General features: G+C 39.2%; 1 protein-coding gene across 5 annotated transcripts in view; it reads left to right on the forward strand.

The window, feature by feature from the left end:
- CPED1 (cadherin like and PC-esterase domain containing 1) overlaps positions 1–22273 on the forward strand; it is a 155574-nt gene extending 133301 nt beyond the window's left edge. For 3 of the 5 annotated variants that reach the window (XM_075081148.1, XM_075081147.1, XM_075081149.1), the window contains exons 18-23: positions 1255–1391; positions 10360–10580; positions 10843–10944; positions 11139–11226; positions 13427–13573; positions 19400–22273. In XM_075081148.1, coding sequence (XP_074937249.1) covers positions 1255–1391; positions 10360–10580; positions 10843–10944; positions 11139–11226; positions 13427–13573; positions 19400–19627 — 923 coding nt within the window. In that variant the 3' untranslated portion in view covers positions 19628–22273. The other 2 variants (XM_075081151.1, XM_075081150.1) reach the window with 2 other exon arrangements.
- The last annotated feature ends 560 nt before the right edge of the window (positions 22274–22833 follow it).

The raw sequence follows: 22833 nt of genomic DNA on the forward strand, positions 1-22833 counted from the left end.
TAGCAGCTGTCTCTCCCAAGGCCACTGGGATCCTGCAGGGTTGCTTCACTCAGCCTCCCACTCAGTCCCTGGCCTGATAATTGTTGATAGGCAGCAGCCTTGGGTTTTTGCTGTGGCTTCTTGTGTCACAGCAACCTGTCACACACAGCAAAGCGCACCCGGCTGGCTTCTGAGCTGCTGACTGGTAGCAGTGGCAGGCACAAACTCTAAGGCCAGGTCTGCTCTGCAAACATTCACTTTTGGAGCCGTTTGCTGGGCTGCAGTGAGAAACCCAGCTGTGCTAGCAAGGCCTGATGGCATTGGCACAAGGACCTGTAGGCCTCTGCATTTTTCCTTGCATAACAGCTTTAATCAGAGACAAAAGCAGGTTTTGCTGGCAAAGCTACATAGACACTGGGAGGTATTGTCAGGATGGTGCACTTGTATGGGTGAGAAAAGTGTTTCTTGTGTTGATCTGAATATAAAGGCAACTAGAAAGTTTTCTCTCTTCGTTCAGAAACTACTCTTGACTTCCAGCAGGATTTTGGAAATTAATAGCTTTAGAGAACTTATTCAACCTTAGATAAGAGATACCTAAAACCCACTGACTTTTGTAATCCCACTTTATGCTCCTAATCTGTAATATTTTGTTTTTAATAGGGAGCGGGCTCTAGTAAATTACACAGACATTCATCTCACCTTACTTTCATCTTCTGAAATGTATCTGTGTAGTCTGGGATGCTTCTTTACAAATTAAAGAAATTAGTATTTCCAAGAGAAAGTTATCCTTTCTCATTATCTGCATAATCTTAGATTCATTCTTCTCTCAAGGGGCTCTCAAAATCTAGCTTCAATCAACCACCCAACTTTTAGATTTTTAGTGGTAGATGTGAATGAATCTTCCCTTTAGACACTTCTGAATGTGAATATTTTGTCTTCCCATTCAGCCTCCTCACTCCCTTTCTCTGTCTCATATACTTTCTATGGAGAAAGGGCAAGATGCTACAAGAAAGGCAAGGTGAATGAAAAATGAACTTACACATGACTGTCAAACTTGAGTATTCGCAGCTCTTTCATGGAATGGAGAAACTCCCATCCTTGCTAAATGAAAAAGGCGTAACACAGAGGAGGAAATAGTCTCTTCAAAGGGTTGGGGGGCATTTAATTTAAGGAAAATTCCCATGACAAAATACTCAAAAACATCTTGCTTGCTGTATAATAAGACTACTCATAAAAATACAGAGGAGATGATGACATGCCATTATTGTTTTCCAGGGCAGTGGATAGTCCCTTGCCTCAGCTGCTCTGACAACAGGACCTGCGACTGGAGAGAAATAACGTGGCAGCCTCATGGCTGCCGATATTCTGTGCTGGCGAAGCCCGAGCTCCAGCGCTGTGTGGAGGGCAGAAGGGTATGTAACAGATTTTACATTTTAATTAATTTTTATTTACCTGGATATTTAGTGCTCTGAAGCTTTAAAAACAATTTTATGATTGATGTGTAAGAGAAATCCCATTTTGTTATAACTGGAGGAAGATTCAGATGGAAAATCCACAGCGACAAAAACCAACCATTATAATTTAGCCTTATATGCAGACACAGCGGCCTGCTGCCATTTCTCATGGGAGCTTAGGTCACACCAATGGAGTTTCAAGACCTACGATGTACGTGGTTACCTGTTAGACCTGCAGTGAGTATATAAGGACTGTAAATGGAGGATGGATTTGCACTGTTGTCACAGTTTGTCTCACACTTGACATGCAAGTTGGGTTTCTTCTGCTGCATACCTAATGCATGGCATTGCTTGTGCACACTAATCTTACCAAGTCTTCTTGCACATTCTTTTCTTGTAGTGAGGCTTCTAAGGTGATTGCTTGGAAATACAAGGTCTCCTTAATAAGCATGCTATGACTGTAAAACTCTTGAGAGAGAGCTCTGATCTGAGGCTCAGGTACCTTATTGAGGATACAAGTATCCAGAAAGTAAGTAATTAATTGTTATAAAGATTTTTATAGTGTATTGTCTAGGTAAGAAAATAGTAACTAAAAGTAGCATTTTGGTAAAATCTGAGAGCATTTCTATATAGACAAATACAAAAAAATAATAGTGTTTCAGTTAACATTTCCTCCTTCTTTTCTGGTTATTTCTTGTCCTGCACAAAGTCCCTCGTTGCCATTTGGCTTTATTTCTGCCTGTGGTTTTCTCCATTACCATAGAGCTGCGGGTTTCTCCTAACATATTTTTCTAAAAAAACATAGGTTTATATCACAGAGGAGAAGCTTGATTTGCTTCTCATGTACGAAACAAGCACTTCTGGATTGACCACAGCAAAAAATATAGAAGAATTTGATAGCTTTGGTTTGGTCTTTAATTTGCATAGACATCGGGCTGCTTCAGTAAGCAAACACCCTTTGGTCAGACAATTGAAGGACAGCAGAGGAACAGTATGCCACTATAGAAGTGGATTGCCAGGGTACTGCTGGGAGGATTATGTGGACATTCTCACATCCTGAATCTGACTACTTACATTCACCAGTGTCAAAAACAGGACAACATTTGTTAGGGGTCCATTAAAACCACGTATATGAAATGAATGTTTGTGACCTTAGTTTCTTAATTCAGATTCCGCTATGTTCTGACCCTCTGAGGTCACTGATCTATTCTAGTGTCAGATAAGAGCCAGATCCTACGCAATCTACATTAACACTATGTGAGAAAAATTTCTGTAAAACTAATTGCACTTGTTTCCCATTCTGCATCTTTTGCAAAAGTCTTCTGTCATTGTCTGATAACTTTCATTGCTCTGTAGAAATCTGCTGAATCACTCCTGTTACCTTTACACAGTTGTCTATTTAACAGGTTTATTCTTTTAAAGCAATCACTCTAACTCATGGTCCCCTTTTGGTATATCTCTCCTATATCTTTCCCTTTTAAGTTATTTTTGTCATCAATTTCCAGTGGTTTTAACTTTGTGTGGTGTTTTGCAATAACATTTTTTGTTTCTTTCACCAAATAAATAAATGTAGAGCCTGAACCAACTCCCTCATGTCAGTAGATCTTAAGAATTAAGAGAGACTTTCTTCATACCTAAGTCAGATGAGTAAACATGGTCCTCTGCTTGGGTGATAAGGTCCTGATTCTGCCTGTGATTAAGACAAACTTTACAATTACTTTACAGAGTCTAAGCAATGAAGTAGAAAAAGAATTTTTTTTTCAGGTAGTCACTGAAAAAGACTTCTGGCTGTCAGTTGTATTGTACGATATTATATATGCTTAAGCAACCTGGATCTTTTTTAAAGGGAGCTATTGAGTAGCCAGCCAGATATAATCCTTGTGAACACATACATTTTTATTACACAAGAGATTCTGGTAACCATCTATAATATATATATTTCCTAATTTGTGACTTTGGTTTCAAACCATTATATACTTTGTCTTTAAGTGCTACAGAAATCACTGACTTCTCAAACTAATGACATCATATTTTCCATAATAAAATAAGCCGAAGGTTTCAACACTGGAAATCTAGGCAGGTTGCAAAAAAAGCAGGAGTACAAAGCGTTAGGGCAAAAATCATCAGCCAAGTGAGGACACTGAGATGATCTAGAATGTTGTTTGATTTATATTATAACTTGCTGAAGTTAGCTAAGAACAACAGAACTCACTCATGTGTCCGCTTCTCAAAATGGGCTCAACTAATCTGTATGCCCCTGTATTCTGGGGATTTTTAGTATGCCACCAGACTTTGATTGTTTGGTTTGTGTAACTTCGGTCTCTGGAGTTCAGAATCCTTTACAAAGGAGTCATTTATCATGAACTACATCTGAATTCTTGCTCAAAGTTCATTCTGAACTAAGGCAATAAAACCTCCATACACCCCACATAATTACCAATCCTTCCTCAGGAGAGCAAAGACACGTGTCTGTAGCGTCTTTGGGTCAAATGACATCATACATTCCTTCAAAACACTAACAGCATTTTATGACTGAATTTCACTTCTGAATACCTTCATAAAAAATTCAGAGTCATGCAAGATTTCACCAGGGACCACAGGTAAAGCAAGTAGTGACATTTGTGGTTCAATAGGCTGAAGTCCCTGATTTTTGTCCTAGAAAAAATATAATTTGGTTTCAGGATTCTGATCAGCTGACTTTACTTTTTACAGTTAAAAACATCATGATAAAACATTATAAACAGCATAAGTGTCTGTCATAATGTCTTTTCTTTTAAATAAGGGGTGTTAATCTCTATGGTGCTGTCAGATTCCAACTACGATAACTGCAGGCTATTCTCTTATGCTCCCCTATTAATTTTCTGTTTCAAAAAAAAAAAAAATAAGAAGAAAAAAAAAGAAAGGAAAAAACCCTCCTTGGCCTCCTTGTCTTTCTATGTTTAATGAATGTGAAGGGAAACATACAATGAGTTAACGACTGCTCTGCAGTGTCCCTGATCCGACTGCACTTAAAAAGATGTAAAGTGAATGCTCTTCTTGGCTGAAATGCAGCACATTTAAGATCAACTGTATCTTTAAATGCAACCATTCTGTTTTTCTCGTGTTTCATAGAACAAGAGTAAAACGCGGCACTCAGATATGTCTCTTGCTCATTAATTTCTTTTATGCATTTGTCAATGTTTATGAAATATGTTTATGGTCACCAAAACAGAGTACTTTTCCTCTCTGCATCATAAATAAGCTTCCAGAAATGCTTTCTAATTTGTTTTCTAACTCCAGGCGGCTTTCATGTCTTCTATTAAAATTGATTTGTTTTTCAGAGCTCATCTCTAAAACTGTTATCTCCTTTCTTTGTAAAGAAATTCATTTGCCCTGGCTATGATTTCCAATTGATTTCACATCATCATTAACTGCTATTTTAATTTGTGTGCATATAAAACTAGGTTTGAGCTAAGTTGTTTCTGTTTCATAAAAACATAAGACCACCTGTAGTGAAACAATAACGCTCAGATTGGTGGAGACATGAGAAAGGATATACATCCACAAAACAGTTTATGAGGCCTTATTTTGCTTTATGATGTGTTAGCAAGACTAGTCAGTCATATGTTTGCATTTCAGACACAGTAAACAGGAAAATTTTGACATGTGGAGGCTAAGGTGATTCTGGCTGAGTAGATTTTCATTCAGTCCACTTTTAATACCTGCAGTCCTTTTTCTCCTCAATTTTAAACTCAAGAGTAACGAGATCCAGGCTGTGTTGTTCTAAGAGAACTCCACATGTATGTCCTAACTGAAGCAAAGAATTAGACAATCATAACAAAAATATTATATCTCTATTATAGTGGCTCAACAAAATCCTCTGTAACTGTGACTAATGAGTTTTTGCTGTAAGATTTATACAATTCTATTAAGACATGATGCTTTGTTTTTTGTACAGAACTTTAAAAAATAGGTGAAGAAAAGGGGGTTCTAACAGGTAATTATTTACCCAATTAGCAGTATATAGAGAGCTGGCCTCAACAGCAGGGGGGATATGTATTTTGTTTATCATTGAGAAATACTACTCAGAGTTTAGCCTTATAATAAAGTACCATTGAGTCATGTGTAATTAAGAACAGGAAATATGAAAAGGCAATATTTGTTGAAGTACTTAAAATTCAGCTGTTAAAACAGGAATTTTAACTTATAATTTCTTAACAATATTTTAAAGTTGAGTAGTGTTTTGGACTTACAGGTGTTTAAATTTCCTAAGTGTGGTTAATTTATAATGATAGGTCTGGTTAAGAAGTGAATTCCTCTATGCTTATGCAATCTTTTAAAGCCTGTAAGCTATAATGGAATTTTTCACACCAAACATTTGCAACAGAAGACACTGAAAACATCTGTCTGCGTGAAAGTGTTGTTCTTTGTCTGGTAAAATTATAGACCTATGTAAGCCTGATCCTTTAGTCATCCTGCAGACAAATGCCCCATTGACCTGAACAGTACATGACTAAGCCTTGTGCCAGACTGTAAATAAATTTTCATACTCTACACACCTGAGCCATAATTTTGCTCATTATTGTCATAGAGCTAAATACAGAATCATCCCCAGAGCCCCTGGTTCAAATCGTATTTAATACTACATGACACGCAAACTACAGTAAGTTCATGCAAACATACAGAAATATGGCCATAGTTACCACACATTCAATTACATTGAATGATTATTTTATTTCATCAAAGCTTTGGGTTAGTTGAAGGGCATAGGTTTTCTTCCTGGGGCTAAACACGAATTGTTTTAGCCTTTGAGTCTTCCAAGCATTTGCTGAAAATGCAGCTGACTTGCTGAAGGTGGATGCTTTGAAAGATGCTTTCTGATGGTCTGCATACCACAAGAAAACGTGCTTGGCCAGCTCTGCCCAAGGGCAGTTTGAAAAGCAGGTAGGATTACTGACAAATGTTCTCTTCTTCCACCTGATTTTTTTAGGGGGAAGAAAAGAAGATTTTGTTTATTTTTCCAGGATTTTCATGTCTCTCGGTATGGTTGGACCAATAGTTTGAAGCACATTGTCAGATGCAGACAAGGTCTTAACAAATGGGTTCTCTGTGTGTACAGATTTGTTGTCCTATGCATCCACCAGCCTGGGATGCCTTGGGTTACAAGAAATGCACACCCATCTTTCTATCTGAGATCTTCTGTCTTCTTATGGGAGAGCATTCCCTTCAAAATCCCAGCACACAGAGTCTTCATAGCGTGACTGCTGATACCCTCCTGTGATGACTACAGACAGACTTCAGAGCTCTCCATCAGGGCTACAGGGCAGGCACCATAGGTTTCACATACTGCAATCCTAGTTTTAATGACATACCTTTCAACAGTGCTATGATTTTACTGTGAAAGTGGTAGCTGGAGTTAAACAGGTTTGCATGATTCCAGTCATACAGTCCTGATATGGCTCAGACCTGCCTGAACAGTCAGAGACATCTTGACTGAAAGCTAATATGGTTGTTATAATTGACTGGCATCTTTGAAGATAACCTACACTTCTGATCTGGTTTTCAGTACGACCACAAGTCCACCTTGGCTCATTTCTCTCTTCCCCACTTACATCAAGTCTTCACTATTCTCTTAGCACACTTGTTTCTGAGTGTTCAGGTTAATTTCCCTAGTGAAATGACCTGTATTCCTCACCAATGTGATGTTTCCATCTGTCTCATTCATGACTCATCCTCCTCAGCCACATCTTTTCCTAGGAATAAGTGTACATTCCCAGATGGGCACCCAGACAGCCAATAGCATTAGCTGTCTGATCTATTTTCCTGACCTGCTTTCATAACAAGTGAAAGAGTGAAAATGGAGGTGTTCTGAGACTCAGAACTTACTCCTTCAGAGATGGGCTATGAACAGTCAGTCTTGTGATAATGTTTGAAGAATTATGCTTGGGCCCTAATGGTTATAAATTTTGTCTGGTTATACTGACTACTCTAAATGAATCTGCTCTGACTCCTGTAACCCCCTTCAAGTTCTTCAGGACAAGAAAATAACTAAGGCCTACCTGATATTTTCATATGGTGCCCAGCATAATGGCACCTAAGGGCTAGAACTATCACTTTAAGAAGTGATCTTACATAGCTTTTTATTCCTGGTACTGGTATTCTAAAGAATCGTGCCAGCTCTTCTGCAAATCTGGCTAGCTGGGTACCTCAGGGCAGACTTGAAAACTCACTCATGGATCCACTGCTGGTGTGTGGGTGTGTACATGTAGAAATTGTAAAGCCCTACAATGCTAAAGTATTTAATAGTGTAAATTGAGTGCATGTGTGCTTGGGGGTGGGGGATGTTTGGCTTTGTTTTTGACATAATGAAAAAGTGGGAAAGAGGCTGATGAGTTGATCTCGGTCTTTGATGCTCTGCAGTGTTTGAGATGTTGAAAATATTTAGAATGATGCTTCACACAAATTGCTAGAGAATACACAGTGTTGGCAAAACCAGACATCTGTGCATCATGGTCACTGGCCTTGGCCACAGTTCCTCTTTCTTTTTTCCCATGAAGGGTGTTGTTTTGCTATTTGAATTCAATGGTAGATGTAGTAGACCAAATACAGTTAGAAGGAGAAAATGTCTCTTAGAATCTTAGTCACAGCAAAATTGAGGTAAAAATTCCACATCTGACAAATGAGAGTAATTAATAACTGAATATGCTGCTTTGCAATGAGAAATCTCATATGCACTGATAACCAAATGGTATCATATGTTATTAGAAGTAGAAGAGAAACAAGCTAGCATGTTCTACCAACTGCTGTACATGTGTAACCTGGTAGAGCCTGTTTGTTATTCTGCTAACGATGCACTGTGTTTTTACAGAAATGTTCTCACCCACATTGCAACTTAATGATATCCTTGCCTGCTAATATCTGAGAACTGCTTTTTAAATAGATGTACATCTAGATACTACAGCGATGGACTTATGAAATTAAAGGACATGGATATAGACACACTGGAGACATTAAGAGATTTTGCAAGTTAAAAGAATAATTTAAAACCTCAGGTTAACCTACTTTAGAATTAGGACATACTGTAAGTGTAGACTTTCTTCCTAACTGTAAATAGCTGAGCATGTTTGTGTCTGTCAGAGAGGGAAAGAGAAAATATCCAACCGGTCCTTCCAAGGACCCAAGGATCCTTGACTTCTCTGAGTCATGTTAAGCCTGCTTTAAAGAGGTTTCTTCTGACACAATGTGAAGAGTTAGAAATCCTGTTGCATGTGAGGGAAGTTGTGCAGTCCAAGCATGAACAGCAGCTGTTTAAGAATTCACTCTGTGAAGCAGCTTTGAGAGGTCCAGGACAGGAGGTAAAAGACCATCTATATGCTCAGTGGTTGTTTAAATTTGTCTGCTACCATACCTAATCTATCAAGGGCTTCTCTGCAGCTCACAAGGGGCAGGGCATGAGATGTTCAAGTCATTGTCATGCCTATTCTTGGCCCTTGCACCAGATCCAAGAATGTTCATCTGAAACTGCTTCTGTTCTGTGGAAACCATCATTGGTACGCTGTTGTGGCTTGGTTTTGCTGACAATTGGTTCATAGTGGGAACTCCCTAAAACTGTGACATTCCCAAAGGAAATAGATAAATAGAGATATATTAGATGAGAGATAATTTCACCATATAAAATCTCTAAGAAAAGCCTTGGAAATGTATTCTTAAACATGTAATCTTGTATAGTCTTAATTTTATTTGAATAACCAAATATTCAAGGTGGAAGTGGTAAAACATCAAATCCCAAATCAAATTAAAAAAAAAATAAAACACAACAAAAACCTAACTTACAAGGTGCCAACTACCCTGAGTGCCAGGGAGCAAGGCTGGTACCGCGTTATGGCTCTGTGGGGTTTCTGACTCCCAGTTTTACATTTGTGCTCCTCTGAGTGGATTTCTGGCTGGGGTGACTGTGGCAGTAACTGACTGCACACACAGTTTCATTGGCAAACCACAGTTAACCTGGGTTCTCTTCCCCTTTGGACTCTTGTCACTGCTTACACGTCTGCTTCATTAGGTGGAAATGCTACTCCTATCCACTAAAAATAGGGCAATTACATTAAAAAAAGAAACAAAAAACCAAAACAAACCCACATGTTAAGTTCTGTGGTCTCCAGATACAGAGATGTTTGATTTGTCAGAGGAGTCTACAGGATGGGTAGGAGCAAGCCCAAATTTGACTTCTTCATTCATTTGCAAATCAGAGTAGCCCAGCAAAGACCGCTGATGTTTGAAGTACTTCTGTCACCCTGACAGCACTTTTAACTACTCCCTTCAGGCCACGATGTTTCCTGGTGGTCATATCACATATGCCAGGATTCCATTCAGATTATCTGCCACCAAAATAACCCCCTTTCTTCCCCCTCTGAAACTGCAGAAAGACCATCCCTCTACAAATAAGGCAGCAGCTGCATCCATTGATATATGTGTGTGTGTGTTTTACTTTGGTGTAAATTCTAATGAATCACATTTATGGAAGACAGACATTAACAAAGACATGCTGTGCAGGAACAAACCACATGAGAAACTGGAGGAATGAAGGCAGGAAGCTGCAAGCAATCACAGGAGACTCTGTACTAGAAATTTGAAGGAAATATAAACTTAGGCAAAAGAAATTATCAACACGGATGAAAAATTAAGGACTAACTGTGCAGCTATGGTCATCTATAACCTGTACTTTTTGTCTTTGAAACACGTAATGTAGCTTTTTCTTAATCAGATCACACAGATTTTGCTAAAGGAGAACTTCAGTATTGAGACGTCAGGGCTGGAGAACTGGCAGCTCACGGATCTATTTCTTGACATTATGAGAGGGGTTTAAAAATCTAGCTGTATTCTTTTCTTAGCTTTTGGGTTTTGGGGAGTACGACTTCCAAGTAAGTCATATCTTTTTTTCCGTCCAAAGATTCTTTTTATAGGTGACTCAACTAACAGAGGGATGATGTACTATCTAATAGAAAGAGTGAATAAGACTCTTCAGGAATGGCAAAAGACCCATGATGTTAAATGTTATCAGAATATCAATGAGGGGAAAACCTTTATCAGTTACTCCTACTACCCCCAGTTCTGGATGAATGCAAACCAGAGACCAACTTTTGAAAAAGCACTAGAACAACTGCTGCAGAGGTACTGTACAAACTCTATTGCTGGCTTGTTTGTATTCTCATTCTATTCACAAATGTGTATAACACATTTAACAATTAAAGTCAGTAAATAATTAAACATAACACATACAGACCGTATTGTGTGGTTGAAAAATAGTAGAAAACAACATCAGGCCTCTGATCAGGATGCCAGATACAGTTCACTGAAATGCAAAGCAATGCAGTTAAAATGTTTGCCATCTGTTTTAAGGCAACATGTGTTGTTTTGCCTTTCTGGGTTTCAGATCACGTCCCCTGGAGAATACAGACCAGACCGTATTAATCGTAGGTGGTGTTCAGTGGCTTAATTCCAATCACCTGCAAATTATCCAAAAGGTGTTGAACAGGTAACGTTGTGTTTGGTGTTATTCCGAGTCTCGATATGATAAGTTATAAGAAACAACAAAAAATTTTAAACACAAACATTGCATTTGTTTTCTTATGGGGGTACACTTAACTGACTTTGAAAAAATAAAAATGAAGCGTCTTTTGATGTGTCTGTTAAGTAAAATGTGTGTCTTTTTTCTTATTCGCCATACAGGGAAAATCTATCAAATATCCTGGTAATTATCAAATCCATAGGGATGGGGTTTCACCTCCCAGTGGATGGAATACATTCTCTATCACAGGTAAGCTACAGTATATTTAGAGCATATTTTCACAGAAGACTTGTCATTTCAGCAATAATTTTTCTGCCCAGTCAAAATATATTACAACCTCTGCTGAGCAAGCTTTAAGTGGATCAAAGAAGGAATAACGTTTGTATTTGGTCATATGGCTTGCTGATGCAGATTCAAACTGATTTGCCTTATTTCATGGATTCTGCTGCAATCAGAGCGCTCTCGAGATGCCATGCTCAGTCAGACATCCCAGGAACCAGAAGCTCCGATATAAGGCTGCTGCCAAAGTAGAGAAATCGAGCTGGGAATAGGCAGGTTGCTCCTCGTACCATGTCAGGCACTGGTCCTGCTGAGGCTTCCTCCGTGTTAATGCTGGATCAGATTCACTGGTCTGGCTGCATTGCACAGCTCTCCATAAATCTATCTTAACCAACCTATGAAGCCAGAACATTACAGAGCAGCTGGAATGTGCTGGTGAATCTAGCCTGTTATTTGTATGTTAATAGGATGTTACAGTCAGTTTAAATCATGTCCAAGACTTTTAGGGTAACAGATGGGCTCATTTCAGTGTGCTGTGTAACTCATTCAATTCAATATTTTTATTTACAATTTGGACGGTGGTTCTCTATTGAACACATAAAATGCCTGGATGAGACAGGGCTGAGAAGTGCCGGAGGGCAGAACGGAGTAAATGGTGCCTACCAGCACTGCGTGTAACGCTCCAGCTATTCACAGGTGTTGAAAAGAGAAAATTATTAGCTTTCACAGTTTACGTGTAGCACTCCTATCTCACTGGGGACTGGCGCCCACATCTTTTTGCAACCATAACACACTGCTGTACTCATTTAGTCAGTACAGACTTACTGTTAACTAAGTGAAGTCAGACTTACTGTTACTCTCACCCTTCTTTTTTTGCTACAGAGACTGCCCTGTCAGTTTTTGCCCATTCCTTCATTCTAAGTTAGTGCTATGTGCCTTGTCTTTCCTGAATGTCGTCTTCTTGATTCCAACCATTTCCATAATTTATCCAGATGACCATATTAGGATACGATAGGGAAATGGTTGGACTCAACATGAAGAAATGTTGTCGTAGTTCCCACCATAGCTTTCAGGGAAGTTCAGTCCTAGGGGCAAGAAGCAGAACTTTGATCAAAGGTAGGTGAGGCAAGGACAGAAAGACTATTAAAGGCTTCCCAGGAATGCCTTTTTCTGTTTCTCAGCTGGTAGTTTATAAACCTCCAGAAATCAACTACAGTGCATAACCGACATTCTTTTCCCTTTCAGTATTGTAATCATATGCCAAATTACCCGTGTGGTTTGGGTGCTCTGGACTTCTGGATTACCCCAGCTACTCTCAAAGCCCTTCTGTCTTCAGTGTCAAATCCACTGCCTTGACAAATACATGGCTGATCTTTTTTCTATTCCTGGCCCTCCTGCATTATCTTGAGAAAAAATAATCTGTTCTTCAGTGTAACCATTTCTAACATATCCATGACCCGATACTCCTTTTTAAGCAACAGTCTCAATGACTTTGATTTGAGGCTGAATTTTTCTTTTACAGGAACAAACTCACCATTTGTTACAGACAACTTTACAATAGGAAACTTTTTTCTGAATTACACCTCAGGTTAGCTAAGTATATATTAAAAACAGTTACCCAGTAATTATATTTTAGACAACATTGAATTCTTTCTATGAAGGAAGTTGCACAACTATTGAAAAGTAAAAATAGTTACTGCTAACTTGATTTTACTCTAGATCTTATTGAAAGTTTGTGGGGTCTCCTTCCCTGGAAATATTCAAAACCCACCTGGATGTGTTCCTGTGTCCCCTGCTTTGGGTGTCCCTGCTCTAGCAGAGGGGTTGGACAAGATGATCTCCAGAGGTCCCTTCCAAGCCCTGCCATTCTGTGATTCTGTGATTCTGTGAAATCAACCCGATTTGTTGCATAATTAAGAGAGAAACTTTCACATTTTCTTGGAACTATCTTTATGCTGCAAAATCCATTCTAAGAAATTTCTGCAAAAATCTACAACAGTCTCAGGGTAATTGCTACTTTCAAGAGTGAATTTATAGTAATTCACATCTGGAGTATAACATAATTGCTTTATTCAAAAAAGCAGTTTTATTATTCATTTCAGTGGCAGAATAAAATAACCTTTCAACAGTCCTTCTAACAAAACATTGCAATATTTTGTCTGGAATACAGGCAGAAGTGCAAAACTTGTGGAATGAAAACTTGATTATTCTGGATACAGCAAAAAATTTCGGCTATGAAGTTGTTGACACCTTTGTCATCACCATGGGACGTTACAAAGAATTCCTGCAAGGGAAGTGTGGCTGCCATTTCCATGAGGTAATAGTTTATGCTTATATCATTCCCAGGTATTTAAGGGAGATTTTAACTGTCAGGTGGCCAGAAGCAAAAAGGTGCGTATCAAGGTCTGCATGTGTGACTCAAAGTTAGGCCGAATAACATCCTCGGGGATAGCAGTTTGTACGGCAGCACTTGCCCCTCACTGCTCAGAGTGCAATACCGCCCGGGACGGGCTGAGCAGCTGTGGTGGTGATTCCTTGAAATAAAAACAAGCATGCTTTTCCGCAAAGGTAAGCTGTATAAAAGGATGTTGCTATGCGTTACATATCCCAGCTGCTTCTGCATGGACTTACTTCATCTTTTTGCCATACCTCAGTCTCACAGGTTTTTTTCTTAAGCCTTCCTAACTGAGCAGGTCAGCAGACTCCCATCGAACCACAGGTACATTTAAAATGGAGCTTAAAACTGAAAGACCAATCTTACTGCTGTATATCTGTTTTCATATGTCTCACGAAGAGTTATCTGGGATAGGTATAGTGACTGACTATACAAACAGAAATCTGCCCATAGTTCTGTTTTCTTTTTTGTCTGAAATCTATAGAAATTCAGTCTTCTGTTTTATAACTACTGGACTGGTGAAACAGGGACATGGTAAAATATATGAGTAGGGCAATAGAGAACATAGTCTTCTGCTCGTTCAAAGTTCTGGCAAGCAATCTTCACTATATATTACAGATTACAGGAGTCCATGGATTAAATAAAAAATGAATAAGCAAACACATTACTATATCTAGGCGCAAAATCAACCCAGAGGCTGCCAAACCAGTCAAAGTAAAAAGTTTGAAAAACAAGGTATTTAAAGTTTTTCTGGTTTCTTTAAGATGTATTTTGAGTATGTGGTATGTTTTTTTATAGTGAGCGCTCTTCCCCATCAGCAAAGGAGGGATCTATTTTAGTGTTGGATTTCTTGTACCTTATGTATAGAAAATGAAGAAGTGCAACCCTGACTTAGTGGGAGTGACGCCGAATGAAAACAGTGTAATTTCTGAGTAGTCAAGTAAGCAGGTACCCTTTGCCATTAAGGCTGATTACAGTAATTTTGCATATGATAGTAAAGAATTTTCACTGAGGCTACCAGACTATTCCTGTATCTTCCACCTAAGTCCTTTCTCATACCCATGACACCAAATCGTTAATATAAAAGGCCAGTTCCCTGGTCCCTGTTATGAGGGGTCAGTCTGCTGAGAATCCGAACATGTCATTCATTGCCCTAATGAAGGGCCATGAATATTGCACTACTCCCTTTGGAAACCAGAAAAAGCTTTGGGGAATAGCAGAGACTCATATCATTCCAGATGCTTAGTTCCTGATTCCCAGTAAAAAGTATTTCTTCATTGAAAACTGGAGTCATGCACTGAGATCATCAGTAACCCCGTACCTTAATTTGTTGCTAGATCACAGAAGCTTTCTGGAACCTCTATAGAAAAAGTCATGTTTAGCACACTATGACGTTGCCTGTGATGCTACAAGGATCTTCATTCTTATGAACTGAATCTGGGTTTCCTGTTTAACAAAAGACTAGGAAACGACCTCAATTTGTTCCATTACAATCTATTTAGGACCATAAAACTTGAACTGTGGTACCTTTCAGGAACATTTCGTTGCCTCTGCGTCATCAAAAGAGAGATGACACGTACAAATTCTCTCACAGAATGAAATATAGAATGAGAAGGAATTGTTACAGAAAAGTTAAAACTGGAGGGAAAAAAAGGATGCAACAAAAGATGTCTCTCTGAAACCGACAGTTAATGGCTCTATGGTGTTTCACAGTCAGACAGGGGCTTTGAGCCAGTAAGAAGCTACTAGTTGGAAGCAATATCTCAGTCATTTGGTTACTGACTAGAATAATGACACAAGCAATATGATGTGTCATTTAGAAGACAGAACTCCATAATTTAGTTCTTGTGGAGAAAATCCTAGAACATTTTTTATTAGAGTTTTCCAAAGTGCATAAATATTAAAAAAGACTGTCACCCACAAAAGTGAAATGCTAGCCTTTTTCCAGCATGAATTTAGGAATTTGTTTTCTGTCTAAACAAAATACTTCAAATAAGAGAGACCAACAAATGTTTTCTGAATCTCTCAGGAGAAGGATAAAACCCTTTTGCTTCTTTTGCCAAGTCATGCCTATTTTTCTGTAAGCCTCACTCTTGGCCAAGGCTGTTCCCAGGACCTGGATGTGTGCAGGGTTAGCACAGAAGCTCCGTAGAGCTTCACAGGCAAAGGTGGGCTGTGACACCAGGAAGGAAGCGGAAGCACTAATTTTTGCTGTGAAGAAATGTCAGGACAGCTGTGAAATATTTTCCTTAAAGATCAAAAATAGCAAAGATCTAAAAATAAGGTTTTCTTTGTCAGACACTCACAGTATACAATGGAAAACAAAATATACTCTGGCTAATTAAACCTAGGAGTAGTTTAAACTGAAATTCAGTGGTGATGATAGTAAAATTCAAGCATAGGTTCTGAGTCTCCTTGTGGTGTCTGCTGGCCAAGGACTAGCATAGCAAGCCTATTTTCTTGTTGCCAGTGGATTATATTTAATTCTCCCAGCCATAGCAGTCACCTTTACATAAAGCAGAATACAATAATTAATAACTATAAGGCTTTGATTTTTCTCCTTAAATATCACAGAAAGAGATATCGTGTCTACTGGACAACAAATGCATTCTCAAAAGAGAGTGGGAAGAAAATCAGCTGCCACTGGTTGGGACTCTGTTCCAGTATGAGGCTCACTGGGACTGAACACAGGTTTGGGAGCATTATCAGACCCATCTGACCTCACGTGTTGCGTGTCAACCTCACGTGCTGTGTGTCAACCTCACAGCTGGCTTCCACCTCAGGCTTCTCAGCAGCTCAGATGTTTTCAGCCCATTGCTGTGGCCTCTGTCCTGCTTTGGGACCAAACACAGCAGGCGTGGTTAGTTAACCAATCCTTTAATGTGCTCTGCTCAGTACATCAGAGAGGCACGAACACAACTCAGTCCAAATGGAGCTGGAAGAGAGGGAGTAAGTCACAGAGCAGATATTTATACAATGGATAAATAGTCCCGTAGAGTAAATGCCTCCCTCCATTTCACCCAGACAGCTAGATTGACCCTTTTTTGTCTAGAACCCAGATGTTGGTGTCTTCATGGGTCACTGCTGATGCTCACCATTTCCACAGTGAAATGGACAGCTTCAAAGTGAAATATTTCAGATGCTTTGTATGGAACTGGGTGGAAAACAGCAGGACGTGATCGGTCATCAGCATTTTTCATGCACTCCTCCATCATTTTGTATGAGGTCATGTGCAGATTTGGCCTTGCTTCTCTGCCGGAGGAATCTCAACAGAATGTGTTTCTGGGGAGGATCAGGGGAAAATTTGGCTCGCAGAGCTGTTGTTAATGAGGCTTGAGAGGCCATTGTGCCTGAAAGAGGTATAGATGTGCTCAGGAGAATCCATCAGCCCCCAAAACCAGACTTGCTCCTGGAGGAAAGCAAAAAGAAAGATCTTGAATGCTTTTGATACCTCGTTAGTTTTAACAGTTTTGTCATTAGTTTATTTCTGCATCCTGGCCAGTGGAGTTTCATCAGGTGCTGAAGCAGTTTGCACCAGGAAAATGGCATTTTGCCGCTGAGGATGGAGCCAAGAACACTGTGTAAAACCCAGCACTTTTCATGTTTTATGAAACCAGATGAAATGGATTAAATCTACTGCTTTGTACTTTCACTTTCTTTCTGTTAAAAAATGACCCCTAAGCTCCCAGGAGACGGCACCCCTCTGTAAATGCCATCTGAGCTAAAGCATGGCCGTGCAGGAGCAAAGGGCTGGACATTCTGTGCAGTCAGAAAAACATGAACGGAAATGTATTCAACAGTTGTCTAGTTCTCACTAGCTGGCCAAACAGAAAGCCATTTCCCCTGATTCATCTGATAAATTATTTGAGTCGCCACCAACCCATTTCATAGGGACTCGGGTCACCCTGGTAACATAGAAATCCACAGCTCTGTAGACCCTACAATCTTTACTCAGATTGCCAAGGGATCTGGACTCACAAAAGGATTATAGTGATCTGGGACAAAAAATCTTGCATAACTTTGTCACTTGCTGTCCAGACATACTTCTAGTTCTATGTACACATGCAAACCTGATTTTTTAATTACCTCATTCTTCACAAATGCTTATGGAGAGAGAGATTGGCCAGCAGTTATAAAGACCTTTATGGAACCTATTTTTTAATTCAGATTTATTTCCTAATTTAATGGCAATGAAATAATGGTCACAACATAAGAACTAGCAACCTTGGGATTTTGGTATCTTAATCAGTGGCTGCTTGCTGGATGAACATTAGATTGCATTCCTGGGAGATTATGCCTAACAGGAATGCAGTTTGGGTGATTGGTTCAAGGTGGCATCGTTTTGAAATAGTTGTAAGTTCTAAGGCACTAATTTAGAAAAATGAACCTGCAGTAACTGCATGAAAACAAATAACAGCCCTTGGCTTAGCTGTATCGAATTGATCAGAGGATATATTCATTTTCTACATGGCTAATTCTTGGTCTTCTTTTAGTTCAGCCAGCTCCCTCATAGTCTCTCTGCCCAGTCTTTCAAGCCGTTGTTCATGTTATTCCTTCACTCACATTTAATTTTGTATGAGTTGTTTAATTCATTGTGAGCTTCGTTACATATGAACGTAGTTTCTCATTGTTCAGTGACAATAAATATACAATATATTTTAAAAAGCTAATATGCTTCTGCATAAATATATGCATCAATAAATGAAGTCTCCTTTTTCAAGTGTCTGCTGTGATTGATGTAGCAGGAAAACCGACAGGCATCAGAGCTAAGAAGTCAGCATATATTTGCTCTTTTAAAAATAAGGTAACCGTTTGGGCCCTTTCCAGCTGTCTCTGGATTTGCCAACGCCTGGGTCAAGGTACTCTGTCCTGCACCTGTGCAAGGTTCTGAAGTTTTGCCTCTCTTGAAGTTGCTTCATTGTTCACCAGTGACGGTGTGTTCACTGGAATGAGACCTTTAGCATCTCACAGGACACCACCCCCACAATCACTAGGCTCATGACAACCATACCTTTCCCTTGCTTTCTCGTTAGGCCCATTGATGCTTGTTTATTCCATACAAATTGAACATGATAATCCCAGAGTTTTTACATATTTGGGGGGGCCAATGAGGAGCATTCTTCTGCACTAAGTTAGTGAACCACATGGTAGTTATGTCAGTGTGATGCACTGGGGAGAGGGATGTTAATCACACTGTAGCTCCCGTCTTGGAGAAACATGACATATGACTGTTTTCATCTCAACATGGAGCTGGGCCAGGTTTGCATCAAGACCTGAGAGTGAGACATTCTCACAGGGCTCACAGCTGAGACACAGAATATATTTCTCCAGTGCTTGGGATCAGAGCAGGGTTTAAACCTTCCTGCAAGTCAGGAGTGTCCTGAGTTTATTTTTTCCCATGGTAAATATACAGACAAGCTATTAAGTATTAATTTTTTTGATCAGATAAATTTTCCCTAATGAAGAATACAGAGTCTAATATACAAAGGCATTACAGAATCAACCAGCTGAGTATAATGGAACTACACATTTAGATTTCAAGGCTTAAGTGAATAAGATCTTGCATTTTAATTAGTATGTAACATAACAAGTTGGCCCACTAAAATACTATTTGTGAGCAACTTGCAGCTCAAGGTACGGGTATCAGGACCTGTTTTGTGGAGAACCGTCTCGGCATTTCTGTACACACAGCTGTGTGTCTTACTAGGTGCAGGCAGAAAGCACTCACATATGTCACTTCTTTTGCAGGTGGTGAAATCCAATCCTTCTGAAGAAAGTCCACACATAACAATGACGTTATCAAGGCACTATACACTGGGGAAATATTTCAGCAGCCAAAGCAAGCCATCACAACTGGAGGACTATGCAAGAAATTCTCAGTCCCCATATCATGTCCGAGGTCCAATAAATCAAGTTTATTCTGAAATCCTTCTCAGCAGGCTCTGTGCAAGTAAGAGGGATCTTGTCAGCACATAGCCTCACTTGGATATAGCATGGGGACTAGAGATGTGCCACTACCTGGGTGACAATTGAAGGACCATGGTGAATTCATTACATGCTTCCTTGGTTGGCTGCAGACACAACAAATGGAGTTTGGGATATGTGGCACTTTTCTTAAAACTTTATGAAATCAAGATATGCCCTGGCAACTCTGTTGTGTCAAAATGGAAAGTGGAGGGTTGCAAAGGAGAGAAGAGGGGAAGTTACTTGAACAGTTGCGAAAGGCTAGAACAGCTGTAGCTCAAGCAGCTGTGTATTAATGATAGTAAAGAAAGAAAAGAAAGAGAAATACATACACTTGAATGATTTGGAAAGGACTGCTTTAGCTCTTCAGCACTGTCTAGTTTTCTATTTGTAGAGATACTGTAATATTTGAATGTATTTAGAAACGGGCTACATTCCATTTTAAAGAGTTTTATTTTATGTGGATGGGTTCCCCTTCAATATCTATTTAGACACTTGGTTTATACAATTGGAAAATGTCTATTAGCATTTTAGTGATGATGCCAAGTTTTGAACTCTAGTGTTTTTAGTGAAAACACGCCCCTTCTTTGTATCTTAGAACAGATGTCTACTCTATTTTCTGCATGTTCTAAACCTAATATAGAGACAGAGTACTTAGACTTGAGACTGATTATAACTGTCTCAATGTAACATGTAAATATAGCAAACATGTTAACATAACCTTATTTATGGTCCCGGTTTAGGAGAGTGGCCATATGCAGGAAGACTGCTTAGCTATGTGCTTCAGTGTCTACCTTGGCCTGTAAGCCAAGCAAGTATTCTCCCCACATAGAAGTGCCATTTCTTCCATGATTTTTTATAAAATACTTGCCAATGTGTGAAGCCAGTACAACAAACAGAAGAAAAATCCCCTTTGCAAGCACACGTAAGAACTGTGGGATCTGGTTTTTAATCTGAGTGTGTGATGTGATGGGAGCAGAATATACTGCCTGCATCTCATGGTTGGCAGGGACACGACTTTTCATGCTGTAGCCCAGCTACATCACCGATGTTTGCAGACCTGCTCTGGGTGAAACCCCAAGGGAGAGGATTTACCACAGCAGGGGGGGCACTGTCTGCTGGTCTCCTGCCACAGCATTGGCAGCACACTCATTCACAGTTGTGGTACCCTCATGGGAAACGAAGCATGGTCCAGGCTTAGCACCTGGGTGATCCATTAATGGCACCCAATAAGACTGTTGTCCCTACAAATTACTCAGTTATGGATTTTTATGAATCCATCATGGAGAAGGCAATCAAGGCACCACTCTCTCCCACCATGCACTAGAGTCAGACCAGGAAAATACAAGTCTAATGAAGGATCTGCTGAGCTCTGTGGTGCGCTCCCTCCTTCACAATTTTACATATAATCCTCAATTAGCTTCTACTGCCTTTAGGAAAGGAAAGCACAAGCAAATCAGGGAATAAAAAAATATAACACAGAACTAATCACCATCTTATTGGCCTTAGTAGCATACAGAAGGGCTGCCCTAAATAGAAGTAGGGCTAGAAATTTGTTACACCACATTTAGGATTTGCCAAAGATCCTTAAACTCAGCACAGTCTGTATCCCCAGCTAAAGTACTTTGAATTCTTGCTTCTTCAATAAGATATGTAGAGATATGATGGGAAATTGTCATGCAATATGGAGTTTGGCTTCCCTAGATGATAGAAGGATCCTCAAAAAGAGGTTCTGGCATATCTTAATTTAGGAGACCTTCCGCTATATTAAAAAAAGCTCCCAATATAGACAATGACATTGCATTTACTGAGACAGTGTGATTATCTCAGTTTCTGTATAATATGCTGCTGCTGTGCTTACAGTGAACGTCCCTGAATTTCTATGTAAGGTTTTCCCTGGCATGGAGCTTTACATGAAAGATGGGTCAGGAGCTGTACATAAACACTGAAAATGTTAGCATTTGGTTTTGAGCAATATGATTATATAAGGGATATAATTGTATGCAAATGATATAATATATAATCTTGGGTCTGGAACTCCAGGGCTGCACAACCTTAAAGCTGAAGGATTCAATATCATGTCATTAATATTATTAGATGCAAAATACAGCCAGGTGTCTTTGGTATTAAGATGATCAATGATAGGTGTATTACAATTCTGCTTCTGTTAAGATATGGGTTTTTTTGTAGCTTATTTAAATCCACATGCTGTTACTGTTATTGTTCTGTACACAGATGTTTCTAAGACGTGAACTGGGTTTTTACATTGAGTTTTTTTAATCAAAGCCTATTGCTGAAGCATCAGCTATCATGATGAAGAGGAAAGAGCTGACTTTGTTATACTCTAGCTGATATCAGCAAATGTGCAATTCATCACTTCTGGTTTCACCACAAAATGGTTTACATGTGCTGTACACCCAGATGTCTTAATGTTTTCCAAATCTTAATATTTTTCAAATGTATCAAGTGGAAATTTTCCTGTGTGTTTTCTTTTTTCTACATGTCTACGTACATATATATATGTATCTGTACAAAGTCATTGGTACAATTTGCAAATTGATCTTTATTTAAACGAGTTCCTTGAATAAGTTTTTTCCGACACTATGTATGATCCATGTAATCTTAGGAATAAACAAAGGGAATGCAGACTAAAATAGGTACCAAGGTACAGTTTTCATTATTTAAGTTTAAAATATATCTAACATCTCTAGGTATGTGAATGAAGAGAGCTGAGATTGACATGGAAGCATCACTTGCTCATACACATTAAAATTTACGGATTAAGACAACAAATGAATTATCATGTTTGAATTCCAGTGAGAACATATGTGTTTCTATCAATGGTTTGCTCTAGAATTATCACATCTGCTGTGACATTTTGCTTGAATAAGCATTAAAATGATTCTAATATATTAAGACTGATTCATAATGTAGGATCTTTCCTCCCATATATTTACCTTAGTCCCATTACTTACCATTAAAATAGCAAGGGACCTAATTGTCACGGTGAGTTTCACCTCCTAATACTGATATGAGTGGCCCTGGAATTTGTGGTAGGATTGAAATAATCAGGCTGGGGAACAAGTACACTGAGAAGTGGTGTTTCCTACTCAACATCTGCCCAGCAGCACGTGGAGTTTGGGGTGGAACCAGGGTATACTTTAAGCTACAGGTAGACAGACTGGAACTGTGCTGCAAAACAATAAATACTCTGACAT

The sequence above is a fragment of the Phalacrocorax aristotelis genome, chromosome 1 (genome assembly GCF_949628215.1).
Source record: "Phalacrocorax aristotelis chromosome 1, bGulAri2.1, whole genome shotgun sequence".
NCBI lineage: Eukaryota > Metazoa > Chordata > Aves > Suliformes > Phalacrocoracidae > Phalacrocorax > Phalacrocorax aristotelis.